We start from the raw sequence: 12,262 nt of genomic DNA on the forward strand, positions 1-12,262 counted from the left end.
TCCACTAAAGGAAATGAAGGCTGGAGCTTGACTGTAACTACTAACTACACTGGTAGGAATGAAACTCATCACCTAAAGTTCTACAAACAAATGTTACACATAGGCCATGGTCTTTCAACTTGGATGGACCACTGAGCTGTGTGGAGCCCCACTGATTTCCTGTGTCCCAGATGTTTAAAGTGTGACACACACATTAAAAACTGCAGCCCCTATCCTGTACTGAGAACCATGTGGGTGGAATCCTTACACCTATGCAGAGCCTCAATGAAGTCGGTGAGTCGTGTGGTTGCAGGTTTCTTAATGCAGGATCAGACTCCAGAGAGAAATGCTATAACCAAGGTGAGCAAAGATATTGCAACTCACTTCCTATTAAACTCAACCTTTACTACCTACTAATAGGGAAAACAAGAAAGGTACAAGAAAAAATGTCCTCAGATTATCATAAATAAAGCATTTCACATCAAGAACAAGGGAGAGAAACTCTACATTGCTTATTTTGCTACTTATATTAAAATATTAATGTTCTGAAAAATGTTTATAACGTTTTCAAAAACCCTAAAGTTTGACATAAACAGTGTTATTATCAATAAGAAAAACTACATAATGCTGCCAGAGAGGAAAGAGCAGAAATTGTCACAAACTATACAACAACCTGCCATCAGATGAGAAATTTATGATAATTAATGGACACAAAAGTTAAATCTTTCTCTTACCATGGGAAAATCCCCGGATCAGTATTTTCTATATATTGGTGTTACCTTTTATACAGCTCCGTAAACAGACATGGTGTTTATTAGACGTAATAATAATGATAGCAATACCAGATCTCAGATTTTAAGTATTAGCAGGGTCAAACAAGCTTGACAACACAGCACGCCACGGTGTCGGGAAGGGTACTATTCATGGAACGCCATAGGTGTGCGGCAAATTACAGGCAACGGGGTTGGGAAGTCGAGGGCGGAATAATGCAAATGCACTTTCCTCCACTCTCCGTGGGAGTTTTAAAATGAGGTAATGTTTGCAGCGCGCCCACGGCTGCTCTCCCTGGAGGGGTATCTGACTGGCTGAGTTGTGTTGGCTAAAACAGTCTCAGGGAGTCACTGTCCTAGCCACGCGTGCTCTGGGGTACCCCGCAGGATTCTTTGTTAGTAGCCCCCTTTCCGCTAATGACGTGTGGATCCCCGAGCTAGCCGCCACCGTGGGACACTGGGGCGGGGGGGCTAGGGCGAAGCTGGAGGAGGGTTACAGGAGTAGAGTGGCGGGACAGAGAAGTCGCAGAGCGAGGGGTGGCTGGGCAGCTGCGGGGGTTTCTGGGCGGTGGTAGCTGGTTGCGGGGACTGGCCGCATGCACAGAGGAGGGAGCGAGATGTGCTCGCCGCCGCCCTTGCCGCGCAGCGCCGCACTCGGGGGCGGCTGCAGTAGCGCCGAGCCGCGGGCGGTGTCGCTGTGGGCTGGCAGTGCAGCGGGCAGCTCCCCGCTTGGCGGGCGAGCTCGGCTCGGAGCCTGCGCCCTGCTGCCCGGCCCAGGCGGTGCGTCTCGGCTGACCCCGCCCCCTCCCCTCTTCCCTCCGCAGGCAGGCGGGCAGCGGCTGGGTGGGAGGCGGCGGCCGCGGCGATGGCGGACAGCGCCAGCGAGAGCGACACAGACGGCGCGGGGGGCAGCGGCGTGGCGCCGGCGGGCTCCGCGGCGGGGCCGGGCGCGGGGGGCGGCAAGGCGGGCGGCATCGTGATCTCGCCGTTCCGGCTGGAGGAGCTGACGAACCGGCTGGCCTCGCTGCAGCAGGAGAACAAGGTGCTGAAGATCGAGCTGGAGACCTACAAGCTGAAGTGCAAAGCGCTGCAGGAGGAGAACCGCGACCTGCGCAAGGCCAGCGTCACCATCGTGAGTGCCAGGGCAGCGGGGCGGGGCTGCCGGGCAGCCCGGTGCGGAGAGGGGGCCGCGGCGCGGCGCGGCGGGGTGGGAAGGGCCGTGCCTGCCCGCGCCAGCCCGGGAGGGAGGTGCCCGGCTTCCAGGCGGCGCTGGGCTGGGCGGGTTTCCCGCGTCGCTTTGAAGGGGGGACCTGCCCGCTGGGGTGGGGTGGGGGGGAGGTCCCTGCTTCTGGGCGGCTTGCGGTGAGGTTGTGGGGCTCCCCCGGAGCTTTGCCTTGGGGTACGGGTGGCGAGCCCTGGGCATCCCCTCCTTCGGTGGGTGGCCTTGCCCGGCATGCCCATGGCGCGGGGTCCCGAGGCGCTCTCCGCCGTGGCGGTGGGGGTGTAATTACTAGAAAGAAGGTGCTGGAGCAGTTCGTAAGCTGGTGACGGGAAAGCGACACAGGCGCTGGGGTGGGAAGTGGTTGGGGGAGGACCCAGTGACCTCGGAAACCCCCAGCGCTTTGCACTAGGAAGGGCTCTGCCCACGAGCCTGGCGGTGGCGGGCACTGTTTCTGCACCCCACTCTGAGGAGTGGGGTCAGGCGCTTCCCTGACAGGCTTTCGCTGCAGTTTGCTACCTCCTTATGGAAAGGTGGCTAAGGGGGAGAAGGGGCTCACCTAGGAGTAAACATTTAGAGCACCTTGTCTGGCAGCTGGTCTAAAAGGGTTGGAGGTGCTGCAGTTTGTTTGGGTTGGGTCCTTAGATGTCTGGCTTAATTGGAAATAGTTTAGTAAAGTTTTATCATCCTGTATGCTGATAAAGGCCTCAGGGAACTACCACAATACCTGAGTCTGTTGGCACAAAACTGGGTTTAAATACTGGGTTTTAATAGTAGGGTTTGTTGCTGTTGCAACTCAAACAAGTTTTCTTCTGCCAAACCCTTCAAGTAAAATGAATCTAAGCATATCACATTCAGAGCTAAGTCTTAATGTGTTCTTGCATAAATGGAACATTTTTCGTCTTTCTCTCTTTCTCAAATGCTTGCAGAAAAAATTAGCTCAGGCTAAGTCTTTCAGAACAGGTGCCATATGAGTTAATTTATTTCAAATATTTTTCTTTTAATATTCCTTACTGTATGGAAACTAGAGTAGAAAATGAGAATGAGCTATAATCAGACTTCTTTAAGATTCTATACTTTCTGGCTTTTGTTTTACAGTGCTTCTGAAGTATTGTAAATACTTACTGCACTTGGTTACGGCCCTGATCCTGCCATTGGATCTGCCGGTGTAAGAGTCCTCTGGAGGGGGCCTAAAATTTGCAACCTGATGAGAAAACGTGCCGATTTCCTCACCATGGCTAATGAAGCACTGTTGCTTACTTCTGTACTAACAGATGGGTTCTACTCTATATGGCTTTATTTGGTAATTGATAATTAAAATGCAAGTTTATTGAAATAGAAGTAAGGGTATTGGGATTTGTGTAGAAAGAATAAAGTCATTCCATAAAGTCACTCAGAGTAAAGAATGGTGTTGAGTGGGGTGGAGGACAGTTCATTTAAGGATATATAATTTATGGATACACTCAGTGCACGTTCAATTCACACTCCTCATCTGAGAAGACAAGTGATAAGAAAATATGCAGGTTACCATAACAGTATTTTAGTCATATATTTAGCACAAGCCCCATTTTACATGAATAGATTGGATGGAAATTCATTTAAATTAGTTTTGAAAAGTTGATTTGTAAAACTAGTCTTTAAAATAAGACTGTTTAGTGTCATTGTTGCAGATGTAGAAACAGTATTAAAAAGTGTAAAACTTAATTGCCCTAGATCATGGGTAGGCAACCTATGGCACACGTGCCAAAGGTGGCATGTTGAACCGATTTTCAGTGTCACTCACACTGCCTGGGTCCTGGCCACCGGTCCGGGGGACTTTGCATTTTAATTTAATTTTAAATGAAGCTTCTTAAACATTTTAAAACCTTATTTACTTTACATTCAACAATAGTTTAGTTATATATTATAGACTTATAGAAAGAGACCTTCTGAAAACGTTAAAATGTATTACTGGCATGCAAAACCTTAAATTAGAGTGAGTAAATGAAGACTCAGCACCCCATTTCTGAAAGGTTGCTGACCTCTGCCCTAGATAGAAGGACACAGTTATTGTAAATTTTTTGTCATTTTAAAACTGAGAGAAACACATTGCCTTAGCTTAGGTGAGGAAGGGCAATTGATTTATGAACACTTACGAGGATAATTAGAATTCTATCTGCATCATGAATTATGGGATTAGGTAATCCTGAGTAAAATAAATATGTAAATACGATTAACATGTAGCTGTTCTAGTTTTCCATTGTTTTAGTGTTCAGGTGCTTTTAGGTGAATAGTGGTTATGATGGTAGTTAGAATTTCATTATGAAAACTAATATGCAAGCATATTGTTTTATAATCATGAGCAACATTCTGTGGCATTATAAATAACCTTACATGCTTGTGTGCCTTGAAATTTGGTCTAGACACATTGATATGCAGGATGAGTCTCTTAGAGTGCAAATGCTCGTAACTGTCCTTTCTGATCTTTTATGTGTCTCAGACCTAGCAAATTCTCAGTTTTATTGCAAATATATTACCAATAACTTGGCTACCCATTTTACTTCTTACTATTGGTGGTATGAGTATATAGATTGTTAGATTTGGTGGCTAAGAAAAGAAATCTGGAACTCATCAAGAGAAACCTCTCTCCTAATAGCCATTTGAATGTCCAGCAGGATGTCTGCTGGAAAAGTGCATGAAATATAATACAGTAGTATTTTGGTGCTATATTTGTCATCCTTGACTAATCAGGGAAATGCACGGTTCTGTTATTACTTTAGAAGAGGCATATGCCATATTTTTATTAAATTAAATAGCATAGTATATCTTCTGGCCCAGAAATGAAGGGTGAGGGATCTTATCAGAGATTTTCTTTTTGCCATTTACAGTGAGATGATATACTCAGCATGGTTTCAAAAATATACTTGTTTGTGTGTAATTTCTAGAGAGAACCATTAGATTTTTGAACTCATTTCCAAAACTTATACTCTGGGGTTTTCTTTGGAGACTGAATACATTCACTATTAATCAGAGGTTAATGTATAAACGGGTGCTATTTTTGTTCAAATCTAAAATCCAGTAGTGCAATTTATTTTAAAATATCTTAGAAGAATAAAGAAAAGAAGTACAACATATCTATGGCAACCTGTGGGCACACCAGGAAATCTAACATCTTCAGAAGGATCTCTGTACAGTTAGCTCTTATAAATGGTTCAGTCAGTAATGCACGGGTAGTTTAGAATTCTGAAAATAGAATTAGGTGACATATTGATGAGCACAAAGGGGAGAACTAGAGTGCAGTTACTTGTACAGAAAAAAGAGATGATTAGGAAAATAAAATCAGCAAATAGAGAGTGGTGGCCCTGGAGAACTGTTCACTATTTCTCTGTCATATAGAGTATATATTTGTAACTTATGGCAGTGCGACAGAACTAGAATTATAGGTCATTTACCCTTTCTAAAGTCAACTTCTTGCTCTTTTTACATTTTTAGCCTATCAGTATTAAAGGTGACATGCAAGAGATCAGTTAATATGTATATGTATTTTTTAAATAGAATAATAAAATCAGTGTCTTGGATCAACAGAAAACATAACTTTATAACTAGGGCCCTACTAAATTCATAGCCATGAAAAATGTGTCACGGACCATGAAACCTGGTTTCCCCTATGAAATCTGGTCTTTTGTATTTTTACCCTGTACTACACAGCTTTCATGGGGGAGACCAGCATTTCTCACACTGAGGTCCTGATCCAAAAGGGGGCTGCAGGAGGTGGTGTTGCTTGATTATTGTAGGGGTGAGGTCATGATATTGCCATCCTTACTTCTGCACTGCCTTAAGAGCTGGCTGGCCGGAGAGCAGCAGCTGCTGGCAAGGCACCCGGCTCTGAAGGCAGCACCTCACCAGCAGTAGTCAGAAGTAAGGATGGCAATACCCTTCTATGCCACCCTTTCTTCTGCGCTTCTGCCTTCAGAGCTAGGCAGCCAGAGAGTGGTGACTGCTGGCCAAGGCTCCCATCTCTGAAGGCAGCACAGAAGTAATGGTAGCAATACTGTGACCCCTTCTACAATAACCCTGCAACCCTCCCACAACTCCCTTTTGAGTTAGGACCCCTTCACTTACAACACTGTGAAATTTCAGATTTAAATATCAGAAATAATTAAATTTGCTATTTTTAAAATCCCGTGACCATGAAATTGGCCAAAATGGACCTTGAATTTGGTAGGGCTCTATTTATAACTTGTCAGGACTTTAAACCATCATTAATATAAACACATTTGTATTCCAAATATTGTCCAATTACTCCAATATAAAAAATGGTTGGAGACCACTTTTCTCTGCCTTTGAAAAGGTTTAAGTGAGATCTGATAGAGAGCAAGTGTAAATAAATGTTTAGTTGGGGAGGTGTGTAGGGGAAAACAGTTCTACTTTGCTTGTCAGTTACTCTACCTTTTACTAATACTATATAGCTTTTTGTATTTACCCCCTCACAACTCAACTCAAGTTCTTTGTTGGTCTTGTAGAGAAGTTGTAAATGTATGTAACATGTTTATTTCCTATTATAGAAATGACTGTGATGTTACAAATCAGCTTTGATTTCGTCACAGGGCAAAGATGAGCTGAGGAGGAGAATGCCCATTTGTGTACAAATAAAGTACCAAGATGAAATTGTTTTAAATGAACACATAAGTATATAGATGAATATGAGTCTTCCCATCATGTGGTTTCTTATCAAGGACCCTTGGAATACGCACTGATTTGTACTCCACTGTTAGCACTGCAGACACTTGAAAATTGTATTGCAGTTACTTAGTTCTCTGTGCTGTTTCATCTTTAAATGTTGACAACTTTCTCCTTTTGTTTTCTTTTTGACAAACCTTTATTTCCCCCCCACTGATAAGGCTGGCTTTTATTAGTCTTTGTGTATGTGCCCCATTATCACTGAATTCAGCATGAATGTGAACAGCTTTTGGAATTGTTTAAAAGCTTGCTGCAGCATAGCAAAGGCGTGCACTCTCTCGCCTTTTTTTGTTTGTGTGTGTATGAACTTCTTAGTGGCAGAGGGGTGAATTTGAAAATGGATATTTTGTGCAGAAAGCCTGTATTTAAGTGTGTTTCTACGTGGAATAGTCAGTCTGGGGGAAAAAGGCATCAAGATTTCATGTTTGCATGTTTAGTGATTCCATATCAAATTTGGTGAAATATGTAAATACAAAGATTTCTTTGACTGTCAGACCTGCAAATTAAGTTTGGGCACAAAATATTTTCTTCCTTATTGACACCAATGATTGCACGCCAAATAGAGAATAACTTGTACTTGTGCAACTGCCTCATCTTGAAATTATGCCCTCACTCTTGTGTAACCACATTGAAGGCTGTTGTTGGGATGACTGAAGTTTGTGCTGTGCTTTAAAAACAAAGCACCATACAGATGTGAAGTATTATCAGATTACATACAAAAACTTTACATTAGGAGAATGTTACGGTTACAGTGTTACAAAGTCAATCACTAAGAAATTTCAGAAGTAAGTTGCTTAACCTTAATTTCACTCCCTTGTGCATATGCATTGTGATAGTCTTTTATTACATCAATACATACCATTTTTTCCACAAGATCCTTGCCTCATTCAGTAAGTTGGGTGCCTGGTACCAGGGTAGATAAAAATAACTCCTTTAAAAATCTGTGGTTTTTTAAAAAAATTTAGATCTTGATTTTTTTATTTAAACTTTTTAAAAAATTAAATCAGATTGTGTTTTTACATTTTATAGTGTTACATTTTTTAAATGATTGTATTGTAACTTTTTTTTAGTTTTCTAATTGGCACAGTTTTACATAACTTTTTTCTACTAGAGGTTTTAAACTTAAAAAGACATGCCAAGCGCCTCATTAACTTCCTTACTGTGAGACCAACACCAACTAAAAAAGTGATAAGCAAATAATTGTGCTATATTTGCAGTCAGCATCACCTTCTGTAGCTTGAACTTCTGTAAAGCAAGAAAGCGGGGGCAAGTAGCCATGTGAAAGCATTTCCAGTCAGGGTTTGCCTTGTAAAGTTAATGGGACTCGTGCTCCTAAGTCAGTTAAGTGCTTTTGAAATTCCTACCCTTAAGTGCCTAATATGGACTTCTGTTTTTGAAAATTTTGGGCTGGCTATGAAAAGTTTACAGTAACTTTGTTAATGTATTGAAAGCCTAAACTTTTCATTAACACTGCAGTAATTTTGTTTTATAGTGACACAGACTGCATGCCAGAATGATGATGATAAAAATAATTTTAGTTCCTGATTCCGCAACTATTTATGCACTTGCTTAACTTTAAGTATGACTAGTAGTCTCATTGACTTCAGTGGGGCGATTCATGTGAGTAAAATTATGTACCTGCTTAAGTGTTTGCAGCATTAGGATTGTGTTTTTCACTTTTTTTTTTTTTTACTATAATAATTTTTTAAAATTTGTTAGATAAGATACCTTATAGGCAATTTTAATTCTGGCATTTCTTAACTTTTGAGTGCTTGACCTTAACCTTATTTTGACATAGATTGTATAAATGTCACTTCCCATCTTGTTTAAAAAAAGGTAAAATGAAAAAGCCCAAACATTTCAGTAATGGGTTTGGAACAGTCAGATCCACAGCACAGACCTCTGCTGCATGAGCTAATGGAGTAACTCGTAGTAGGCAGTTATACTGAGTGGCCTGTCATTTGAAGGGGATGAGATACATTCTTTGCCAGTGGGTTTTACAGGTATTTGCTGACAGTGGAGTGTTGGGACTCAGGAATCCTGGATTCTATTTCAGGTTCTGGAGTGACATGTGTTTTGGTGGTTCGACTCTTTTTTCTCTCTTTCTTTACCTTCCTACCCTGTTATTTCTCTGCTCTTCGTACCTCTGTATTTGAGTTTGGCTGCTTCCTCTGTTGTCTGGATGCCAACAGGGGGAGCATGGAGGTGATTGAGTTTCCTTGTTCTCAGTTCTAGGGCCCAGTGCCACTGTTGCTTCCAGCAGCTGGGAGGAGCTGTTGAAGGAAAACTCGCTGCTCAGCCCTGGGATGGAAGGTGCTCAGTAGACACACAGTTTGGAGAAATTTGCTGTTGGCCTCTATAACAAACCTCTGCTGAGTGTGTTCAAATTTTCAGTGGCTCATAAGTTAGGCAAATTTGGATGGATTTTCATGGGTAAAGCAAAAGGCACTACAGAGATACTACAGTTTCTCAACAGAACAGTTGGCATCAGCAAAACAACTCATTTTCTTCCAACCTCATGCTCAAACAGTTCTTACTGAAACTTTATATGTAATCGAAGACAGTTACCTGGCAAATAAACTTTCAGCCCTAACAGTTAAAGTTAGCAAAGTTAATTAATATTTCAATTTACTATAAATACAGTGCAAAATATGCAGTTAATATACTTTTTTTTCTCTTCTAGAGTCTCTTAAAACATTAGGGTTTAAAAACAACAACAACAAAAAACCTTTGCAGTACACCTTAAGTGCATGAAGATTTGGGAGGGAAGGAAGAACTAGGTAGGAAGAATCAAAAGGAGGTATTTAAGGAGTGGTGAGTAGAGTGTATGTGGGGGGGGATGGGGGAAGGTAAAAAGGAAGGAAACCAGTCGTCAGTGTCTGGAGGTGGACAAGTGGAGAATGAAGCCTAAAGTGGGAAACAATTTAGAGACCGGCTAATCTTTTTTTTTTTTTTTTTTTTAAATGGATAGTATTTGGAGCCCTATGTCCCAGGCTTAAGCTGTTCGTTGAATTTTCATTTCAAAATGAAGGTTACACATACAAAATTAAAGAAGTCTGAAATGTACCCATAAGCCCAAATATTTTCATATGGTTTTGTTCTGTTTGGCTCCTGCTGGCTGTAGAATAGACAGTTCACAGTTCCAATCATTAGGGCTCGGTAGTCAGTCTTTTTTTGAAATTTTTTTATTATCTGTCTGCAGTGTGGCTCAAATGGTAATGTGTCTAGAGACATGACAAAGTCTTGAATATATTTGCAGAGTGGGGTGAATTGGTGAAAAATATATTTGGGGAAACTTGAGGTGTGAAATTACTAAGAGAGTGCAAAAGCTGAAGCAAAACTTTAGCACAAGTAATCAGCAAAATCTGTTCATTTTAGGAAAATGCCCATTTTTTTAATACCCACTTTTGAGAGTCAGATATCAGACTTTGTGTATCATTGAGCAGTAAATTATCAGTCATGCTATAACTGGCTAGTCCATCAGATCTTTCAGAAAAAATGGATAAATATGCGAGAGAGGTTTCATTTGTTCTTTTTTTTACAATTGCCTCTGTTTAAGAAGTGTCTACAGAACTTGAATCCTAGGTAGAAGTATCCAGAGGAAAAAGGCAACTTAATAGTGAACTCTGTCAACTTTTTGGCATTTAGGTTGTTGTGGTAAGAGTAATATTGTTACTTGCATGGTTGGCCAACTTTCACAGATGGCAGAAAAGGGTGCATGCATTGTCTGTTTACATTTAGTAGTGCTGACTAGCCTTTAGTGCATTAAGTTTCCAGAGGAAGATACTTTCAAGATGTTGTGATAACACTTTACTGTTTGACTATGTTATAGAAATAAAATAGAAAAGCCTGGTGACTTCAAGAACTGTAACAGTGTTTCTTTTAGAATTTTGACAGTTAGTATACTAGATATTTATAAGAAATAGACTGGTAGAAAATATTTTGCCATTATTTCCTCCCTAGCATATTTATTGACTTACAGTGAAAATAACTTCATCAGATATAACTTTGAAAAAATTCTGTTGTATATAGAATTTAATTCAAATGATTACAAATCAAAAAACTGTACATCTTCAATCTTGGTGGTATTATCAGTATGGTACTTTGCATTGCTATATCCAAATTGAATTGAATAGAGGGGGATTTCTTTTGTTTGGGTTAGGGAAAACATGTTGTATGCAGTGGGACTTAAATGCAGATGTTTTGGAGTTTCATATCATTCAAAAACTTTGGGATTCAGTTACATTAAATTTTTCTATTACTGTGTTCTTCTGTGGTTTCTAATATTTGGTGTCAAGGTTACAGGGCAAATTGAGCCTTAGAACTGTTTTAGTCTCTCTCAAGCATATCACATAGTTGACAGACCTGGTTTCATTTCTGCCACTTTGGGCGAACCACACAGCCCTACTGTTTTGACTGGATCTCTGGGCTGCAGTTCGTTTGGTTTCCCAACCATGTGAATGCAACAGACCTATCTTGGTTTGGCCACCTGTATGTCTCATCGTTCTGAGGAGCTGGGTTGTTAAAGTGACTCCAACTTCTGAAAACGAGGAAACAGAGTTAACGTAGATGCCCATGTAACCTTAAATCTTCCCTTTTTGAGTGATGTCTTAATATGCCCGTAACACATACACGCTCCCATTCTCCCTGTTTGCTGTAATGGACTGGGGCTCCCTGCATTTTCCCCACTCTCAACACTGAGCCTACCACACTTGTGAAATTAACAGCCCCTTCACACTTGCACGTAGTTACCACTTAAACCTATGTTTTTTCCCTACCCATCATTATATCCACAGACCGCTGTCATATCCCACCTCACTACTGACAATACCCATCACAAGTGTCCCTGCCGCTGACATAGTCTACGCAATTCTGTACTAAAATGATGTAGACTGGAACCTTATGGCACACGAGTACTTTTTCCTTTGATAATGCACAGTGGGGTACTCAGACCCAAATCTTCTCATTATAATTGCAGCTCTTTGAAGCTGCTCCAATTTACTCCTGCTTGTCTGAACAGTAGAAATCAGTTAATGTGTAACCTTGTTGTGTACCCTCTGGATCCCTCTAGTCCAACAATTCTGTCTTTATAACTGACAGAAATGCATCCTAGCCTAGTTCAGTGTTGGGGATTCTCTTGGTGATACTTGGGAACCATTTGTGTTTAAATGCATATATACTCAATTATAAGCTGGTTGATTTGTAAGCCGACCCCTGCAAGATGGATAAGTAAAAATGGAAAATTCGTATGATCATTCATAAGCTGACCCTATAATTCAGGGATTGGCAAACTTTGGCTCCTGGGCCATCAGGATAAGCCACTGGTGGGCTGAGACGGTTTGTTTACCTCGAGCGTCTGCAGGCACGGAGGTGAACCTAAGTAAACAAACTGTCATGGCCCACCAGTTTCTTACCCTAATGGACTGGGGTAACTGGTGGGGAAATTCATTTTTTTTCTTTGTCTTTTCTTTTCTTTTTTTTTTGGAGTGGGGGAGAAGCTGGGGGTTAGGGGAGTAACCCCTGTGACCACCCCCCACATGACCCCTCCGCTAGCCCCGAATCCCCACCCTCTCCC

The 12,262-nt window shown here is 41.6% G+C and overlaps 1 protein-coding gene across 2 annotated transcripts in view; it reads left to right on the forward strand.

Annotated features, from left to right (window-relative positions):
- Window positions 1-1,599: 1,599 nt before the first annotated feature.
- The window catches only part of CCDC6 (coiled-coil domain containing 6), a 76,076-nt gene continuing 65,413 nt past the window's right edge, over window positions 1,600-12,262 (forward strand). The window contains exons 1-2 of one of the 2 annotated variants that reach the window (XM_030568733.1): window positions 1,794-1,881; window positions 3,067-3,271. In XM_030568733.1, the coding sequence (XP_030424593.1) occupies window positions 3,176-3,271 (96 nt within the window). In that variant the 5' untranslated portion in view covers window positions 1,794-1,881; window positions 3,067-3,175. Of the gene's footprint in view, window positions 1,882-3,066; window positions 3,272-12,262 lie in introns of both variants that reach the window. The other variant, XM_030568731.1, reaches the window with a different exon arrangement.

The sequence above is a fragment of the Gopherus evgoodei genome, chromosome 7 (genome assembly GCF_007399415.2).
Source record: "Gopherus evgoodei ecotype Sinaloan lineage chromosome 7, rGopEvg1_v1.p, whole genome shotgun sequence".
NCBI classification, from domain to species: Eukaryota; Metazoa; Chordata; order Testudines; family Testudinidae; genus Gopherus; species Gopherus evgoodei.